Here is a 20,899-nt window from a genome sequence, read left to right as displayed (position 1 = left end):
TATTTTCTCCGTTGTTTTTGAGCTATAAATGCACTCACACTGGTTGGTTCTTAAGTCAAGGTAAACTTTCTTTTACAAAGGGACACGCAAAAGGTTTTTCTGTGATGGAGAAAGGTAGTGGCATGTCCAACATGAACCCTAAATTGAGGACTGTGAAGGTCACTGCGACCGTGAAGCGAAGTGATGGTGGACTCTTAACGAATCTTGTTCAAGGTGGTGTTCAAGGGATTGAACATATCATTGGGAAAACTCTTGTTTTCGAGCTTCTCAGCAATGATCTAGATTCAAGTAAGTTTTTAATTCTGCTATTTTTTTCATGATCCTTTTTGATTGTAAAGTTTACTGTTAGAAATCTAGATATGGAGTTAAATATTTTTTATTATTAATTAATGAAAATAAAAAGATTACATATACCCTAAATATTTTTTGTACTACTATATTATTGGGAGAAAAAAATTGCACCGACAGATAGTTGAATGAGTGGTTTACAAATGGAAACGTCACATGGTTCTAATCCAATATGTAAAGAATAATACCTGAATTAGTACTAGGAAACTTTTTTTCTTTGATAAATGTTTTCTTTTGTTCCTTTTCTTTCGGAAACATAGCCCTATCTACTTAATCTTTATGAAATTAAATTGTAATACGAATATAGTGTCCATTTACATATTTTACTTATGAAAGTAGAGCTTTAACCATTTTTATTATCTCTGTTTTTGACGAATGAAGAAACAAAGTTAGAGAAAAAGACAATAAAAGGTGATGCAGAGAAGAGTAATGAAGAAAATGATGAGGTGCAGTATGAGGCGACATTTAAGTTAGGAGAAGATTTCGGAAAAGTGGGTGCTGTTTTGGTTGAGAATGAACAGAGCAAGGAGATGTTTTTGAAGAGTATAGTGTTGGATGGCTTCCCTCATGGCCCTCTGCATGTCACCTGTGATTCATGGCTTCAACCAAAGGATCATGTCAAGAGAGTATTCTTTATTGACAAGGTTAGTATAAAAAAAAAATTAAATATATTTTTAATTCTTATGCTTCAACACAAGATTAAGATTCGACCTTGTTTTAAGATTTGATCTTGTTTTAAATATTGATACATTTTGATTTTTAAATTTAAAAAATAATATAAATAGTCATTCTAAGTTAACACGTTAATTTTTATCCACTTGTTATATTTTATTTTAGAATGATATTTGATCAGAAATTTGTCTAAATACAATTCAAATATCATTTTGAAAACTATTAGATAAATAAAAATCAATTAACACATCAAGAACTACATTAATTCATTTTTAAAATTTAAAAATTAGACTGTCACTCTTTAAAATATGGACGAATTATAATTGTTATATTTAACCCTAAAATATTTTTCTTTTAAGTCTCAAAATTTCATTCAAAAGAATTTCACTATTTTTTTTACTATAAGGGTTTCTTAAATTAGTTCCAAATCTTTTTATAGTGAAAATAATTTAATTTTTCACGTTAACATTTGTTTATCTCATTAGAATCATTAAAGGTTGTTGTTTTCATTTTTATAAGAGAAACATTAACAACACTTTTAATATATACCTTTTTAACAAAAATGTCTTTTAGAGTAAAATTGATGTTGCTCCCATTAAATATGTGATCTCAATCTTTATTTGATAAGTTTGTTTCTCAAACTAGTTGCATCTAAATTACTTTAGGATCTATATTATCTCTTAAAACATCAAAACATAATTCTTTTACTGTTGAAACTTTATTGGAAATCACGAGAGTTTATTCCCACACTTGAGACATTTTTACTATTATCAATGACATACTTATTACACTACTAAAATGTTATATTGGTGAGATTTTTCCTAGTAGTATTTGATGAAATTTTAAAAAATATAAAATAAAATTAACAGAAAGTCAAGTTTTACTAATTTTCACGTAAAAGAAATTGAAAATTTTCCATGAAAAAAAAAATAACAAAAATGAGTAGTTACAACATGCTTCATGAAGTTTACCTAACAAAAATAGTGCTAGAAAAATAATGTCATAGGTGCACTCCTCTTTATTTCTTTGTTTTAAAGTTTACCGTGTTGTTGTGGTTAACTAATGAATGCATGGAATACGTAATAGTCATATTTGCCATCACAAACACCAAGTGGATTGAGAAGGTTGAGAGAAGAAGCCTTGAAGCAATTAAGAGGAAATGGAGAAGGAGAACGCAAGAGCTCAGACAGAATATACGATTATGATGTCTACAATGATCTTGCAGATCCTGATTCTAACCTTAATCTCAAAAGACCTGTTCTTGGTGCCTCCAAACAATATCCATATCCAAGAAGGTGTCGTACTGGTCGAAAACACACTCATTCAGGTTACTTTTCCTCATTTCACTACATTCTTTTTTTCGGTGAATATAGATCTGGGAGATTCTACATATAAGGCGTATTTATAGGTTATATATAACTATAATCTTATTTTACAAGTTTGTTTTTAAGATTGAGTTATTTTTAAATTTTATTTTTTAAATATGATCTTAGAATTAATCAAAATCTATTTTAATAAGATTTATTATTTATTGGATCATCGTTTTTGAACTCATATATATCTTATATTATAATATGTCAGTAATTTTACATTAATATAATCGAATTTTAAACCTAATTTCAACTTTATAAATTTATTGAGTTATACTTATAGTTATAGTGTAAACAGAAAAAATCTTAAAATTACAATATTTTTGTTTACATTAATTGTTGTTTTCCAGATCCTTCTACTGAGAAGAGAAGTTCAAGCTTCTACGTTCCTCGTGACGATGCATTTTCTGATACAAAAGAGTCACAGTTCAAAATGAACGCAATAACAACAGGAATCAGTGCAGTTTTAGAATCTTTAGATGCAATTCTGACTGACCAAGATCTTGGATTTAGAAGCTTCGAAGACATAGAGACGATCTACAAAGAAGGTTTTCACTTACCTGCTCTTAAAGACAGTGGTCTAAATTTCCTCCAAAGTGTTATTCCCAGGTTGATCAAGGTTGCTAATGATAGCCAGAATCTTCTGCGCTTTGATACCCCAGAAACAGTGAAGAGTAAGAACACTTATAACCACACCACAAGTGCTTATTTTTTAAGTCTCGTAATGTTAGATCATTGCTTATTTTGCATTACTTGCTTTGTTTCTTGTTAGAGGATTTACGTTAATATTGTCAAGGACTATTTTTCTTAAAACATAGGACTATTGCATGCGTCGAGATTTAATTTCAAAATAGGTAAAAAGTATTCAACTCTTGATGCTTTAAAATGTTAATGATTAACTCACTTAAAAAATTTAGACATAGTTATGGTAATGATCAACTCTCACTTAAAATTTGTTAGTTTCACTATCAGATTCTTTATTTATTTTTTGTCAAAATGGTCCTTTACGCAATTCAAGTTAATTATGGTTTAGTAAAAATAATGTAAAAATATTATTCTTAATAGATAAATAATATGTGGATACTATATTATATAATTTATTTTACATAGGTTGAAAAAGATATTTTACAAAATTTCAAAAAATATAAAGGCTAAATAATTTATAATTTAATTTAAAGATGAGATACAATTCTTTAAAATATTTTAAGAATGAAAAATATATTAAATTTTTAATTTCTACCTAAATATTACAACCTAGTCAAATAAGGATGTTAATTTTTTGATGATAAGGTGACAATGGAATTCGAACCGTGTAACTTAAACAAAATAAAACTAGTAAATAAAATAATGGTAGGTGCATCCAAAGTTTATTTCTATCACCATTATTGGGAACTACAATAGTGATCCAAAGTTCAAGTGGTTAAAATAATTTACATAACACTAAATGACACAACAAAATGAAAAGGGTTCTCTTGATGATTGTGAGTTTGGGAAATGCAGGGGACAGATTCTTTTGGTTTTCAGATGAGGAATTTGCTAGAGAGACTTTGGCTGGTGCGAACCCACAAAACATCCGATTGGTGAAGGTAAGAGGAGTTACAGTATATAATTTGTTACATACTTTCATCACTCGATGTATGCTCCAGGATCTCAATTTTTTCTTTTTGCTTTATGTAGGAATGGCCTCTGAAAAGTAAACTTGAATCCCAAATCTATGGTCCACAAGAATCAGCTTTCACAGCAGAAGTCATAGAGCCACAAATAATTGGTTATGGAACAATAAAAGAGGTATAAAACCAACATTCACTTTGTCTAACTTAGAATAATGTTTCTTAAAAGTTGTTTCCTTTGAATACATGTAGGCCATTAGAGAGAAGAAGTTGTACATGTTAGACTATCATGATTTATTCTTACCATACGTAAGCAAAGTGAGAGAGATTGAGGGAACCACATTGTATGGATCAAGGACGCTATTCTTCCTCACCAAACAAGGCACATTGAAGCCAATAGCTATTGAACTCACAAGGCCACCTATGGATGGTAAGCCACAATGGAAGCAAGTCTTCACACCTGCTTCTCATTCAATTTCTCATTCAACCAATCTCTGGCTTTGGAGGCTTGCCAAAGCTCATGTTCTTGCTCATGATGCTGGTACTCATGAACTTCTAAATCATTGGTGAGTACATATAAGCATGTCATTCATTCTTTTTATTCCTTGCTGCTGTTTTGAGATATATATGTTGACTCAATCAGGTAATCAAGCTGAGAAAAGTTGAAAGTTGTATGATGTTAGGATTCCATGTGTAAGTTTGGTTCTATACTGAGAATTAACGAGTCTGAAGAATATTATATAAGATAAAAAATTTAGATATCTACTGTCTTAAGGTTTTTAAGTTGAAACTGATGTGTGTCGAATGTTTATAACTCACTGATGCAGAATCTCAACATTTCTACAGTGAAAACTCTTTTAACATAAAAGATGCTAACTTACTCTATCTAAATTGTCAAATTTTTTTTTTTCAGGTTAAGAGCTCATGCTGTCATGGAACCATTTGTGATTGCAACAAATAGGCAACTTAGCGCCATGCATCCAATGTACAAACTACTGCATCCACATCTGAGATATACTCTTGCTATCAATGCATTTGCTCGTGAAATTCTTATCAATGCAAATGGGATCATTGAAAAATCATTTTCACCGAACAAATACTCAATGGAGTTAAGCTCAGTAGCATATGATCAACTTTGGCAGTTCGATTTGCAAGCACTTCCTAACGATCTTATTGATAGGTAAATAAACACAGAGAGATGCTTCATAATTTTCTTGTGTTTGTCAGTTTAGAACTGCATAAAGCATTCATCTACATTAATTTCTTAACTAATTTTTCTTCAGAGGAATGGCTGAAGTAGACCCTAATGCACCACATGGCCTAAAGCTAACAATTGAAGACTACCCTTTTGCCAATGATGGTCTTCTTATATGGGATGCCATAAAACAGTGGGTCAGTGACTATGTCAACCATTACTATTCAACCCCAAGCATCATACAATCCGACCAAGAGCTCCAAGCATGGTGGACAGAAATTAGGACAGTTGGTCATGGAGACAAATCTGAGGAACCATGGTGGCCTAATCTTAAAACACCAGAAGACCTTATTGATATCATCACTACCATAGCTTGGATAGCATCTGCTCATCATGCAGCTGTGAACTTTGGCCAATATACTTATGCGGGCTATTTTCCTAATCGACCTAACATTATAAGAAACAAAATGCCTACAGAAGACCCTTCAAAGGAAGAGTGGGAAAACTTTGTAAACAAACCTGAGCAAACTCTTTTGGAGAGTTTTCCATCACAAATCCAAGCAACAACAATGATGTTAGTTTTTAACGTGTTATCATACCATTCCACAGATGAAGAGTATATTGGGCAATTCATGAAGCCATCATGGGCTCAGGATCCAACCATAAAGGTTGCCTTTGAAAGGTTCAATAGGAGACTGAAGGAAATTGAAGGCATCATAGACTCAAGGAATAAAGATAGTAATTTGAAAAATAGGCATGGTGTTGGAGTAGTACCTTACGAGCTAATGAAACCATTTTCAGAACCTGGACTCACTGCGAAAGGAATTCCTTACAGTGTATCCATTTAAGCAATAGTACTATAAATGGATTAGTGATTAAATTTTCTTCTTACTATTGCACTATTTGGTATGGTCTTGAATAGAAAACATTTTAACATTAATTAGTTTTCCTTTCCTACATTTTCGTGTGCAAGATTTGTACTACATTATATTAAAGTTTTCATAATAGCTTGAAATAAACATTTTATCTTCTTGAGAGTTGACTTTGAGTATAACTTAACCTCACACAACTACTTGTAATTTAAGGTTTTATTGGAAATTCAACAATGAGTATCGGATAGATATTAAAAAGTTGAGCACCATATAAATATGAAAATTCATAAACACATTACCTACGGGTTTTGAGTTGGAAGTGAGGTCAATCCCTTATATGCATTGGACTCATTTTTCATTGGTGTTGTATCTCGCTAATGAATTTTTCTTTCGATAGACCCGTCAAAATCTTTAATGGGAAAACAACATAATAACAAAATACTAAAATATGTACCAGAAATAATTTCCCCAAGCTTGCAATAATCTATGAGGAATAATAACAACAATAATTAAAACTATAATTATAAAAGGGAACACCAATATTTTTAATGTGGAAAATATATAATATGTGAATGTCACACGGTTAGAAACCCTTTAGCCAAGGAACAATCGACTTGAGCCATGGCCAAGCATATGTAAGAAAAGTGAGCTTCATGTGAGGTAGGTGGGCCTAAGCTCTTATTTTCTTAGGCCACTAGCACTACAAGAAATATCTAAATTACCAACGACCATAAATTGTCAGAAAAGGCCTAAATCCGTCGGTAATTATAACTTACAGATGGATTACCGACGACAAAAAATTTGTCAGTAAATGCTTCGTAATATAAGCCATACATAAGCAGAATACCAATTAACAACATAATTAAAAAGATGTTTATAAGTACATGCCGGAAGTTTATTAACTACATCATAATTTAATAATCTTCATAGTTAGCGGAAGATTCTTCATTTAAATCTTCATCCTCCTGATTATTTTGTTGTTGAAGATGTGTTTGGGGTTGAGGGATGTCAGAAGCCTGTTGGTTTTGGTTTGTTTGTGGCTGTGGCTGTGGTTGTTGTTGTTGTGGCGGAAGACGAGCTTGAGCATCAGGAGGGAGATATTGCATCATTAAGGATTGAAAGGATCAAAACTCGGACCTCAATTGCTCATTTTCCTCCAGACTCTGTGAAAGTTATTGCCTAATATTAGTGAGGTCCTCAGTATTAGAAGAGGAGGACGCTGATAGCTGGTTTAGGCTTTCATTTGAACCTGTATATTTTGGAACAAGTTGCCCAACCCCATAAGTCTTCCTTTCTTTTTTCCTTCAACCGTCTCAATCCAACACTTAGTCTTGGTATACTTGTCTTGTGTAGGATCAGCAGAGGACTGCTTTTGTGTTCCATCAGCACCACAAGATGAAACCTCAGGGGAAAGCCTAGTCTGAAATTCTTCCTGTAAGTAAAAAATGAACAATTATTATTATTTGGTGGTATATATAAGTTTAAGAGTAAATAACTTTAAACACTAAAAAAGGCTTACATGTGTCTTCCTAGACATCTCATCCATATACTGGGTGGTTCAAAATTTGGAATGAGAGGAAACTTTAAAAATGAAAGGGCAATTGTGAATAATAGAAACAGTTAATGTGTATACCATACGAAGGGCATGCCCGTGAGTGGTAATGGATCCACTTGTGTGTAAGGCACCACCACTCGTTTCAGAAGCCCTATTTTTTTTTTGCTGCAATACATTTGCTACGAGAACTTGGAGAATTCCAATGTTCTAGCAGTCTGGTCCACACATCATTTGGAATCCATTATGGCCTTTCCCCAGCAATTCTAGCTTCTCTAAAAAGCTCAGATAGACTATGAGAAGCTCTTGTTTGAAATTTCTCTTAATATCATTCTCATGCATTGGTGCCCACTGAACTCTCCTCCACAACGAGACAATTAAAACAATTAAAACATTACAAAATAGTAGTTAACATCATAATTTAGATGTATAATAAGTTAGACCACATTACCTTGAAACGTTGCCAGAAATGATCCTTGTCTTTTTCAAGTATTGCTCCCCATGATGGCCAAGGATGAAGAAATTTTTGCTTGATTGCCTTTGTGATAGCCTGTGAAGCTACTCTAGATGGAACAAACCTAAAAGTCATGGGAAATTGTTACAAAATGAAAGAACTTATATAATAAAAATAATTATGTGACTAAATTGAAATATTACCCTCGATCGACAAGTTCAATCATTGGGCGATCATGGTGATGGAGCTCCAAGGTGTGGTGGCTGGTTGAGACTCCATAGGCATGGAATTGGGAATGGAAACAAGTGTTTAAGGCTCTTGTAGCAATGAAATTTGGAGTAGTGAAAGGAGACAAGACTAGAAACTAGACTAGTGGAAGGTGGCTAGAGGAAATGTTGGAAATCTCTAGCTTAGGTGCACTCAAAAAAATAGAATAGTGAAGTGATCTCAAAACAAGCATTCTATTAGAAATTTCAAGAGTAACTCTATGAAGTGCTCTAGGCACTAGTGTAGAACTCCCATTTTACCTCGCCTTATATGCCTCAGTTGGCCAATAACCAAAGCATATAATGGCACGGTGACATTTTTGCAATTAGAGCCAAGTTTTAGGCCTCGGTTCTCCAAATACCCGAAGCCAAAGAGGGGTATAGGCCCCGGTTCACTCAAAACCGGTGCCAAACAGTGGTATAGGCCTCGGTCCAGTAAGACCCGAAGCCAAAACGTGGCTGGACGTTAGTTGTTTGGCCTCGGTCCAAGGAGGCCCGGTGCCAAAAGGGGGTCTATGGCTTCGGTTCCCCTAACAACCGAAGCCATAGGGTTTATTTAAGGTTCGAATTTCGCGAACCCTTCTTCTTCCCCGCGCCTGCGCCTCTGCAACTCCCTCCCCTCTCTCTCTCTCCGTTGCACCCACTGCCACCACACCCTCCGGCCACCATCGACCACCTCCGGCCATTGCAACCACCACGTGAACGAGCCCCTTGTGCTGCATCTCCATTTCGCGTCTCTCTCTCTCGCTCTCTCTCTCGCACGCTCTCTCTCTCCACTGCACCCATTGCCACCACACCCTCCGACCACCTTCGACCACCTCTGGCCATTGCAACCACCATGCGAACGAGCCCTCTATGCTGCACCTCCATTTCGTGTCTCTCTCTCTCGTGCTCTCTCTCGTGCCTCTCTCGTCTCTCCCTTCCTCAGCTTCCTCCTCCGGCCACCAGCTTCCGCCTCCGGCCACTGTCGTGGCGTCGCCTCCGCTGGTGCACTTCCTTCTCGGTTTTTTCCGGTAATTGTAGTACCGCCATTCCTCCATGGTAAGTTTCTAACTCATTTTTGTTTCATTTTCCATTTTGTATGTATTATTTTTGAATTTCGATTATTGTAAGTATTGATTTTCATTGGAATTGAAATTGTTTGGATTGTTTGTATATACTATGAGTTAGTCTTCGTTTCCCGTTTGAGATTCAATACGAAAAGTATGTATTGTCCCCAAATTTTCATTTTGACGAAATTACTTATTTTATAATTAGATAAAAGGGGATACAATATTAATAATTTAAATGTATTGAATCTTGAATTGTCCAATTAGACAGTTTAAGAAGATAAATCACTTTTTATTAGTTTATTAGTGCATAAATATTTTAAAATACATATCTTAAAATTCATGAATATTTGTCAATTGTGTTTTGTATTGATCTTCAGGTGCATATTTGATTATGGTTTATAATCACTTTCATTTCGTGTATCCTGAAGGCCAATGCGAAATGCTGGCAAAATTTCGTGAAATTTAATATATGTATTTTAAAAGTAATATGTACCAATAAAATAAAGAAAGTGAATCTTCTTAAATGGGATAGGGTCACACCTTGATTACGACGTGAGCATTGATTCAAAGATTACTGAAATTGTTCACGCGATTTCAGTATAGATCCAGATTGGATTAATTTACCACGTATCAGCGCTGAGTATGAGAATGGAGTAAAAGAATTTATAAAATTTGTGCAACGTTATGAGGGGAGAAGTGATGATGAGGTAAAGTTCAGATGTCATTGTGTCAACTATTTGAATGGAAGAAAATTGAATGCAACTCAAGTTAGGGAACATCTTATTTGTGATGGTTTCCTTAAAAGTTATACAATATGGACATGGCACGGCGAATTAATACACATTCCAACTGTTTCTCGAATTGAATATCTTGCCAATTCCTCCATGAAAGAGCGACGGGAAGAGCAGCGAGAAGAGCGATGTAAAGAGCGAGTAGAAGAAGACAATATGGAGGACATGATACGAGATGTTGGCGCAGAAGCTTTTGCACAAGCGCATGTGTATGAGACAATGTCTGCTGATGCGGAAACTCCATTGTATGTTGGTTCAACTAAGTTCACACGATTATCAGCGGTTTTAAGACTTATGAATTTGAAAGGGACCAATGGTTGGACAGATAATAGCTTCACATAATTGCTCGTGCTTTTGAATGAAATGCTTCCCGAAGGAAATACTCTACCCACTCGAAACTATGACGCCAAGAAAATTCTTTATCCGATGGGTATGGAGTATAAAAGGATACACGCATGTCCTAATGATTACATATTATGCAAAAAAGAATTTGAAGATTTGAAAAAATGTCCAAAGTGTGGGTCATCACGGTACAAGCGGAAAAGAAACAGTGAAGATAATGGTCAAATAGAAAGGATCTGCTTTGAAAGTAGTCTGGTACCTTCTAATCATGCCCAGACTTAAGCGTTTGTTTGCAAATCCTAAACACGCTAAAAACCTTAGATGGCATGTAACTGAGAGAAGATGTGACGGACTCCTTTGTCATCCAGCTGATTTAATGCAATGGAAAAATATTGATCAGGAATTTCCCAAGTTCGGTAAAGAATGTAGAAATATTCGTTTTGGCTTAGCTACCGATGGAATGAATCCATTTGGTAATTTAAGTACAAACCACAGTTGTTGACCTGTTATATTATTCATTTACAAATTATCTCCTGGACTCTACATGAAGAGAAAATACATGATGTTGTTTATGATGATATCTGGTCCAAAGCAGCCTGGAAATGACATAGATGTATATCTCAATCCTGTAGTTGAAGACTTGAAGTTGTTGTGGGTTGATGGTGTTGAAGTATTTGATGTTGTTGCTTCTGAAACCTTCATGATGCATGCAATGTTATTTTGCACCATTAATGACTTTCCAGCTTATGGTAATTTGTCAGGGTACAGTGTCAAGGGTCATAAAGCATGTCTTATATGTGAAGAAAACATTGCATCTCATCAATTGAAAAACGGAAGGAAGACCGTGTATATGAACCATCGAAGGTTTTTACAAGCTAATCATCCTTATCGAAGGTTAAAGAAAGCATTCAATGGACATCAAGAGAATGACAAAGCACCAACTCCATTAACTGGCATTCTAATTCATGAAAAAGTTAATAAAGTACATCATGTATTTGGTAAAACGTCCAAAGAAGTCATCTGCATCGAGCCCTTGGAAGAAAAAATCAATATTCTTTGACCTTCCATATTCGTCGACGTTAGAAGTTAGGCATTGCATAGATGTCATGCATGTAGAGAAGAATGTGTGTGATAGCTTGATTGGTACACTACTCAACATTTAGAGAAAGACAAAAGATGAAGTAAATGCTCGTTTGGATTTGGTTGAAATGAAGATCTGAGAAGACTTGGCCCCAAGGGAGGTTGGTAGGCGCATTTATTTGCCCCCTGCATGTTACACTATGTCCAGACAAGAGAAGATATGTTTTTGCTTATGTTTAAAGAGTGTCAAGGTACCTCAAGAATACTCTTCAAATATTCAGAGTTTAGTGTCCATGCAAGACTTGAAGCTTGTTGGCCTAAAGTCTCACGATTGCCACATCTTAATGCAACAATTGTTACCTGTAGCTATTCGTGGAATTTTACCCAAAAATGTTAGACAAACTATAACACGTTTGTGTGCATTCTTCTCTTCAATTTGCAGCAAAGTCATTGATCCTTTAAAGTTAGATGAACTTCAAGCCGAAATTGTTATCATCTTGTGTCAGCTAGAGATGTTTTTCCCTCCATTCTTTTTTGACATCATGGTACATTTACTTGTTCATGTGGTGAGAGAAATCAAGTTTTGTGGACCAGTATACTTAAGATGGATGTATCCCATTGAACGTTACACGAAGATTTTGAAAGGGTATGTGAAAAATCAATATTGTCTAGAAGCTTCAATGATTGAAAGATATATTGCTAAAGAAAGTGTCGAGTTTTGTTCAGATTACATGGCAAAAGCAAAACCAATAGGAGTTCCTCACAGATCATGGTTGAACAGGTGTTCTATAAGTAACAACATCCGAGGTGTGAGTGTGGTTACCAAAAATCGCGAAGAGTTGATGCAAGCACACCTATACATATTGAACAACACAGATGAGGTAATGCCTTACTTATCTGCACACAAAGTCATTGTGAAAGAGAACAATCCAAGACAATCAGAGAAATGACATTTGATGGAGTATAATAGAACATTCATGCCTTGGTTTAAATATGAGGTTTTGAAAGATTTGCAATGCTCTAAGACTTTGATGTGGTTAGCAAATGGGTTGAAATTTGATGTCATCTGTTGTACAGGTTATGAAATCAATAATTGCACATTCTATACAAAGTCTCTTGATGATAAAAGCACAGTACAAAATAGTGGAGTCAGTCTTGAAGCTGAGTTGCTACAATTTTCTACATCTAAAGATCAAAATCCCATAGTAGGATCAATGACATACTATGGTGTAATACAAGAGATATGGGAGGTTGATTATACCATGTTTACTATTCCACTGTTCAAATGTAAGTAGATTGACAATAAGAGTGGTGTCAAAATAGATGAATCAGGAATGACTCTAGAGGATTTTCGAAAGGTGGGTTATCGAGACGAGCCATTTATCAGGGCACAACAAGCATCTCAGGTTTTCTATGTTAAAGATCCTGCAACTGGAAAAAATAGATTGATCCTAATGAAAAGAATATGAGTGATCTTAATATTGTTGTCGCCCACCCATTTAGAAGAACGATAACCGTTGATGAAATCCATCTACTTGATGATGTACATGCAATTCGAGAAGATCATGATGAAGGAATATACATATGACCAATCAATAACTTTATGTACGAATTTCATGTTCTTGTTAAAATTTAGGTGTTTTGTTAAATAATGTTTTATATATTATTTTATATGTTGCTTATTAATGGTTTTTTATGTTTTCATTTCACAGATACATGGCTGAACATTATACTTCATCAAAGGATGAAGCACTTGCTAAGAGACCCACCAGAGGAGCCACTAGGTTGAGAGAGCTCTTAATTAGAAGAGCTAAAGGTCAAAAAACACATGTTGATATTAACATCGACACTGGTGAGCCTAGTGGTCGTTCTAGGGACGTCTTCAAAAGCTATTTAGGAATGTTGGCACGAGAGAGAATATCAATCCTTATGCCATCTTTTGATCATGTCACTGAAGCTGATCGAGAAATGATATGGCAAGATATATTGGTAACTAATATTAATGTTATTAACATTATACTTTGATTTTGTTGATAATATGATAAATATTGTTGATGACATTTTCTATATTGCAGCTAACATTTGATATTCCAAATGTAGCGACGCTTAAACAAAAATGTTTGTCATCGGTGGCTGAGAAATTTCGTGGTTTTAAGACCAAATTGACGTTTAGGTATGTCTTTGGACATAAAAAGAATGAAAATCCATGTTGAAATACACTTGGATTGATGAAGACACATGGCGTCAGTTTCTTGAGCTTCGGACATCTCAGGGATGGCAGGTATGTTTATTTGAAATCATCAATAGCACAATTGATAATTATGCAAAATTTTAACTAATTCATAAAGTGGGTTTTATATGTTACAGGTAAAGAGAAAAAAGGCTCAAAGCATAAGTGCTCAAAATAAAAACCCCCACATATTATCTCATGGTGGGTATAGAAAACTTGAAGAGAAGATATTGACAAAAAAGAAAAAATTTAGGCCCCCACCTTTTGAGGGTGAAGATATTGAGACTCCTTCACCACCATCACGTCATCAAAAGTGGAAGTTAGCCCGTTTACGTTCATCGGGCAACTACACTTCTGAATCTGCACGAGAAATCTCTGAGAAAATTGTAAGATACAATTCTTATCCAAATAGCTCGTTCATGTTTTATATTGTATTTTTTTTATAATTTTTTTTGTTACATTGTAGGATTCGTTGGTTGAGCAGACCTCCCAAGGAGGATTCATTCCAGAAGGTCGTCATGACATACTTGATGCTGCAATTGGACGACCTGAGCACCCTGGACGTGTGCATGGTGCTGGATTAGGAGTCGGCACACGCCAATTTTTTGGTTCCTCCTCTCGTCAGTCTTCATGCAGTCATGGTGCTGATTATGAACAAAGAATGAAGGAAATGATCACGACGCAGGTGAGAGAAGAACTTATGCGCCAATTTGAGCATTATGGCATTCATTCGCCAGTGGATCCTCCGCCAGAACTAGACCCATTTGTGCCTCCCACGGTAAATTTGTTTTCTATAAGTTATGAATTGAATAAATGATATTTAATAAAGTAATTGAATAACATTAATAAATCATTGACTCTAACAGGTAGAAGCGAAAAGGGGAATTGTTCAGCTCCACCCGGGGATGACATGGATGACACTCATCCATGTCAGCTATATATTTGGGATGGTACAGAGAAGACACTAGTGGCTCGTGGAAAAGTATTTGAGGCAACCACAGTTCTTCATGGCATGGAGTTATCAGAGGATGAGGTTAAGGTCACGGTAGAGGAGGTTCTCATGTCGTTTGCTTTAGTTCTTGTGCCCACAGATGAGGTGTATACTGTGGCACAGGCATTCCAGTGTTTCCTCGCCTGACCTAGAGATTTGGTTGTTACTGACTCCCCGGTGTATACTTAAACCCACAAATATACTACATTTTTAAGTTTACATGTTTATTATGTTCAAACTTAAATTATATTCCATTTTAACTGAAATTGCATCAATATAGGAAAAACCTCAATCAAAGAAGATTCTTCTCTCTTTGGACAATCCTCTTGGTGCATTGCTCCAACTTGTAGAAATCATAGCTGATAACCCGATGCAGGTTCCTTGGGATGCTAACATTTTTGGGAAAGATCTTGACATCCCACTTTACTTGCATTCCCAAGATGTCTTGGAGCTTGCACGGGGACAAGAGGAACTGAATATTACCATTATTCAGTTATGGATGATGTAAGTCTTTCAATCATTATATATAGTTATATGATATATTTATCTATTTACTTATATCAAATCAATTTTATGTTTAGGTATTTGTTTGGTGTCACTGAAACTATGGGACTGAATGATGTATATGGGTTTGTAGACCCCCAACTCACTCATGAAGGCAACAAGTTTGATGACATCCAATCATATGTGACTGGATACTTTCAATGCGGAAAAGAAATTTATTTTGTCCCTTATATTGCTGGGTAAGTCATTTTTGTTAACTTATGAATATAATCTATCATTTTAATGCATAACAATAAATTTATTTTCTTCTCAGACATCATTGGCAATTACTTGTGGTTTCCCTAAGGGAGAACCTTGTTGTGTGGTTTTGCTCTTTGCACCGCCCTCCCCCCAACCATCTTAGACAAGTGATAGATTTGTAAGAAACCTAATCTCAATCTTATGAAAATGACATGTTATATAAAAGTATCTTAACTTATTCCCTTTATCATAGTTCAATTATTGGACATAACATGTTGTCAGGGAGATCAACGGCTAAGGCAAAATGTCTTGCATGGTGTTCCCTCCAGGTTTGATATTTCTATCCATATATTTATAATTGTTTGATTTGATTTTCTTCATTAATTGATTTTAATGTTGTTGATATAATGTAGTGTAATAGACAAACTGGCTCATATGAGTGCGGTTATTATATAATGCAATGAATGACAACAATTGCGCGTGCTCGTATTACAACTAATTGGGAAACGATAATATATTTTTGAATTAAAACATTTACTTTGCAATATTCTAAAGTTTGGTATACTAAAGTTGTCTTTCTATATACTAAGTTAATGTCTTATTTTGAAGACATTCAAGAGTCCTTTGCCAATTCTCGCGAAGTCCATAAAGTTTGGTAGGATAGCATGTGCAAAATTCATAATTCAAATGTACAATAGTATTGATTAGGATATATGTATTTCGATTGTGTACATTTCAATTATCTTTTAAATGTTTTTGGATTATGGATGTTTGAGAAAATATTCTGTTATGGTTGCGCTGCTGTGTGAAAAATATATGCAGGTTTAAATGTGGGAATCAATATAAAATAGAAAATTTATTTAAAAAAAAGTAGTAGAATATGCCTCGGTTGCTACCAAGACCGAGGCAAAAAATTCACATATGGCCTCGGTTCTTACCATAACCGAGGCCAAAAAGTCTGCGAAAATTTTAATTAAAAAAAAAAATTAACTTATGGCTTCGGTCATATCTGACCCGAGGCAGAAAACTAGGTATATGGCACCGGTTTTGAAACAACCGAGGCATAAAACTGGGTATATGGCTTCGGGTGATAACCAAGGCCCAAAGGGGTACCTTTTAGCCTCGCCCCAATATGCCTCAGTTCCAGACCCGAGGCAAAATGTGGAAAATAATCGGGGCAGAAAGCCCTTACTGCACTGGTGAGGACTCTCTTTTATAGAAGTGAAGGTCACTAATGCACATGCACATTAAATTAAATTTGAAATGAGATGCAAGCTTAGAGAAGAAGTCTCTTTCTTGGCACTTGTATGCGCATGATGGGTTGGATGTGTGACAAGTGACATGACACTCTTTGCAAGCTAGAAGCTACTCCTTTCATGTGGTAAGGATTAGCCCTATTAAAATTTAAGGAACAAGTTTATTTAGCCTACTATTTATGAAAGCAAGACCTAAACAATGGACCCAATTTAAAAGGCTATTCTAATGCTCAATCATGCAATCTCTTCATATCTTCACATCTTCTTTGGCCCATGAAAAGAGTAATTGAAGCTCATGAAAAGTTTGTCAATATTGAGGCAAGCCCATTTGGATCTTCTTTAGAATGCTCCTTGTTATTGAACCTCTTGGTGGGCTTTGAGCTTGAGATGCATGTGGGCCATGGATTGGGCCTTGAGCATGATTTGGGCCTAGGCGTTGGCCCAAGCTATAAGCCTTGTTGGGATCACATCATCCCCTCGCTCTTGAAGATGATTTGTCCTCATGATCAAGAGGGTTGTTTAAGGCTCACAGCAACTAAAGTTAGGTTCCACCAGGATAAAAAATATATTTGCAATAGTCATTAAACATTATTTTGGTCATAATTCTTACAAACTTTTTGCCTCCAAGTATTAGCATACTCCAAAAATCCTAAAACTACTAGATCAACTTGTGCTTGATCCTTTACATGATTTTCAATGAAAATTTGATCAACTTTAGCTTCCCAATCAAGGAATCTTTGGAGTTTGCTTCTCTTGTGATGGGTTGCGCCTAGAATGCCCTCTTTTCCTAGGATCTCTTTCTTTCTCCCTAGCTTCAAGCCTTTGAATGTGCTCTTGGATTCTTAGGTCACTTTGCTCCTTATCTTTTCTCAATTGTTCAAAGGCCTCCTTCCTAGACAACTCCAAATCCCGAAGCAATCTCATCAATGTATTGTTTTTGTTTGGTGTAGGTGCATTTGATGGACTTGCCATGATTCCTACAACAAAAACACTCAAATCTGAGACAAAATAAATGGATTAGAGGTTAGACAACATGAAAACCGAGACCAAATCCAACCCAAAATATAACCCAAGTGTTTAGATCACTCTCCCAAAGTAACAAGGCAAGGCTAGCACTCAAAATCCACCAAAGGAGTGAAGCAAACACTTTTCAAAACTTGTTCAAAACCTTTCAAATGCAATACAAGTGATTCGGTCACAACATCCCAAGAGTTTCAAGAAAAGAAAACTACTAAGACAAAACAAAGAACACCTAGTGACAAGCAAGAAAAGCACAAAAACAAGGAAAGCTAAACTCTAAAGAAGAAAAGGTTAAGACAAAACTTTTAACAAGACTAAAACAATGAAAAGCACTTTTAAGGACTCTATGGAAAGCATTTGAACAAGCCAAGATTATACCTCAAATCATGCATACACCATGAAAGATCATAACCATGTCAAAACATGGAACTAATTTGCCAATATCATCCAAAATCCAAGTATAAAATTTGGTAGCATAACACCTAGTAAAAATTGCCAAATGTATTCACCAAGTATTGTAAAAGCTTTCAGCCAAACTGTTTTTGGTCTTGAAAACACTTTTTCTTTTCAAAACTAGGTACTTAAAATGATGAGAAGGATGTTTTAGGGTGTCTTGAACACTTAGTTCCTTAAAATTAGGTCAAAATCAATTTCAAGGAGCATACAACAACACAAGGCATAGATCTCATGCAATAGTTCAAAAACTTAGAAACAAGAACAATAAAATTCAAAGAAGCATATGACAAGAGACTCAAACAAAAGTTAGACACATTTAAAGACTCAACATGACATACACAAAGACACAAACATGTAGCTATCATGCATTTAAACTCATGGATTTGAGGCTCAAAGACTAAGCATCAAAAGACATGTTATCCAACCACATTTAGGAGCAAAAGAGTCACAAAACCGAAGCCAAAATTGCCACAACATAACCTAAAAACATTGTTTTTCGTATTCTCGGCAGCTCTGACCTTTGCTCACTCATTTCATCTTAACTCTCTCCACAGAAGTCCAAATTCGTTAATTATTTTTTTGTTGGAAACTAGACTCACAGATCTTTCTTTTGATATAAAGAACGTTACTTTTGGACCACTGAGCTAGCTGCAGTATTTTTTTCAAAAACGCACACGTTGCTGCCAACACTGTTTTTATGTGGACCATTCAAAGATAGCTACACAAGACAAGGTTAGAACATGAAAACACCATATTCAAGGACAACCAAAGCTCTAGATACCAAATGATGAAGGATTATCTTGTTCTTTTTTAACATTATTGAATATGGTGTGACTTGATTAAGAAAGCTAAGTGAAATCCCCACTGGACATTAAGATAGCAAGCTATCTAGATGTGAAGGTTCCTTACTCAAAGCTTTAAGAGAAGAAGATGATGGATTGATTCAAAATGAAAAGGAAATGAAAAGCAAATAAACCATAGAAAACCAAGAACAATTAAAGAAAGAAGAAAACATAAAATGAAAAGGAAAGAAATGGTAAAAATGTGAGAAGCACGCCACTACAAGGCTAGGCTAGAAGCCATGACAACCTTGAAGATGAGTGGATGTGTGCCGCCACTTGCTATGCAAGATAAGGCTTAAAAGTATTCACTCCCTAGGGAGGAAACTCTCACAAATGGTTGAGACACAAGAGTGTTTTTACTTCAAAATCTTCAACCCTTTTACATGTCTAGGAGCACCCCTTATATAGAAGAGTTTAGGGGCCTCTAAGCAAATAAAAGATACTTAAGGATGTCTCTACAAAAACCTAACCCTAGCTTCTAGAAACTAGGTCAAATAAGGTTACAAAAAATGAGAGACAAAAGAGCTAACTATGGTGTGTGCAAGGCTAATTTCGTTCTAGCACAAAAGGAGACAAAGAATGTGTCTCATATGTCTCCAAAATGTGGCCAAAGTGTGCTAAAAACAAAGGAGACCAAAGGTACATAGGTACACTTGTTTTATGCCTTTTACTTTATGCTTTATGCCTTTGCTTTACTCTCTCATCCACATCATTTATGCTCCCCAATCACCATGCGCCACCTAGCATTGCTTTCTTACTCCTAATTAACCTACAAAGCAAATAAACATAGATTAGCATGTTGGCTTAAGTCAAGTCAACTATAGTCAACAAGTCAAACCTAGTCAAAGGTCAACAAGTCAACTAAAGTTGATTCAACTAAGTCAACTTAGGGAATCAAAAATAACAAACACAAATGAAAGGGATGAAGGATTAGTGAACTTCCTTTCTAAACATGCTTAGTCTTCTTAAGCATGTGCCTCCATCCTTGGGTGGGGTCAATCCTTCATCACTTACTCTCTCTTTTTCCTCCTTCTCTATGCTTAACTTCTCCTCTATATTTCGTTCCTCTTCTTCCCTTAATTCTTTCTTAAATTTTTCTCCTTTCTCCTGTGCTCTTCTATCTTTTTTCACGTGCTTTCTTTGCTTTTTAATTGCTCTTTACTTTTCAATTTCTCGTTGCTTTTCAAATGCCTTTTGCATTTCAAATGCTCTTTTCTTTTCAAATGCCTTTTGCATTTCAAATGATCGAAGCTTTTCAAGCTTTTCTTTTTCTCTTTTTTTACTCAAGAGCAAGTCAAGTTTATCTTTGAAATCTCTTTCTTGACGAGAAAACTTCTTTAGATTTTTATTGAATGCATCTCCTATATCAATGAAGTTTTCTAGCCTAGATTGCTGCTCTCTAGTAATCCTAAATGAAGAGGGAACAAAATGTTTCGACATTCATGCTTTCAATTCATAAAATGTATTAATGCATGATTTTCTTCTCTTTTCCACTCTAAGTTGTCTCTTTTTCCACCACTCATATGCACGTCCTACAAACCCAGAAATAACATGCCTAAGAATATCAGACTGACTATATCTATTAAATAATGGTTGCACCAACTTCTCTGTATCCCACATCCAGTCTATGAATGATATTGGACCTATATCCTCCCCAAAGAATGGAATGTCACTATGAAATGTATGATGCAAGTAATGACTACCATGCTTATGCAAACTAGGACTATTTGGAGAATATGTACCCATGGTGATAGAA

The 20,899-nt window shown here is 35.2% G+C and overlaps 1 protein-coding gene across 1 annotated transcript; it reads left to right on the top strand.

The window, feature by feature from the left end:
• On the top strand, positions 1 to 6,154 carry LOC114187243 (linoleate 13S-lipoxygenase 2-1, chloroplastic-like). Its single transcript, XM_028075436.1, has 9 exons — positions 1 to 288; positions 730 to 992; positions 2,107 to 2,347; positions 2,741 to 3,064; positions 3,891 to 3,976; positions 4,068 to 4,178; positions 4,253 to 4,566; positions 4,914 to 5,180; positions 5,284 to 6,154. The coding sequence occupies exons 1-9, from the start codon at positions 105 to 107 to the stop codon at positions 6,041 to 6,043; spliced, it is 2,550 nt and encodes an 849-aa protein (XP_027931237.1). The 5' UTR covers positions 1 to 104; the 3' UTR covers positions 6,044 to 6,154.
• The last annotated feature ends 14,745 nt before the right edge of the window (positions 6,155 to 20,899 follow it).

Source organism: Vigna unguiculata, chromosome 6 (genome assembly GCF_004118075.2).
Source record: "Vigna unguiculata cultivar IT97K-499-35 chromosome 6, ASM411807v1, whole genome shotgun sequence".
Classification (NCBI taxonomy): domain Eukaryota; kingdom Viridiplantae; phylum Streptophyta; class Magnoliopsida; order Fabales; family Fabaceae; genus Vigna; species Vigna unguiculata.
The sequence above is the reverse complement of the archived record's forward strand: the minus strand, read 5'-3'. Positions and strand labels throughout refer to the sequence as shown.

What these genes read in the sequence shown, in the direction of transcription:
- LOC114187243 (XM_028075436.1), top strand. Translation starts at nt 105, where the DNA reads ATGGAGAAAGGTAGTGGCATGTCCAACATGAACCCTAAATTGAGGACT. An exon ending in TCGAAAACACACTCATTCAG is followed by an intron (nt 2,348 to 2,740) that starts GTTACTTTTCCT and finishes GTTGTTTTCCAG; the next exon opens with ATCCTTCTACTGAGAAGAGA. An exon ending in CATGAACTTCTAAATCATTG is followed by an intron (nt 4,567 to 4,913) that starts GTGAGTACATAT and finishes TTTTTTTTTCAG; the next exon opens with GTTAAGAGCTCATGCTGTCA.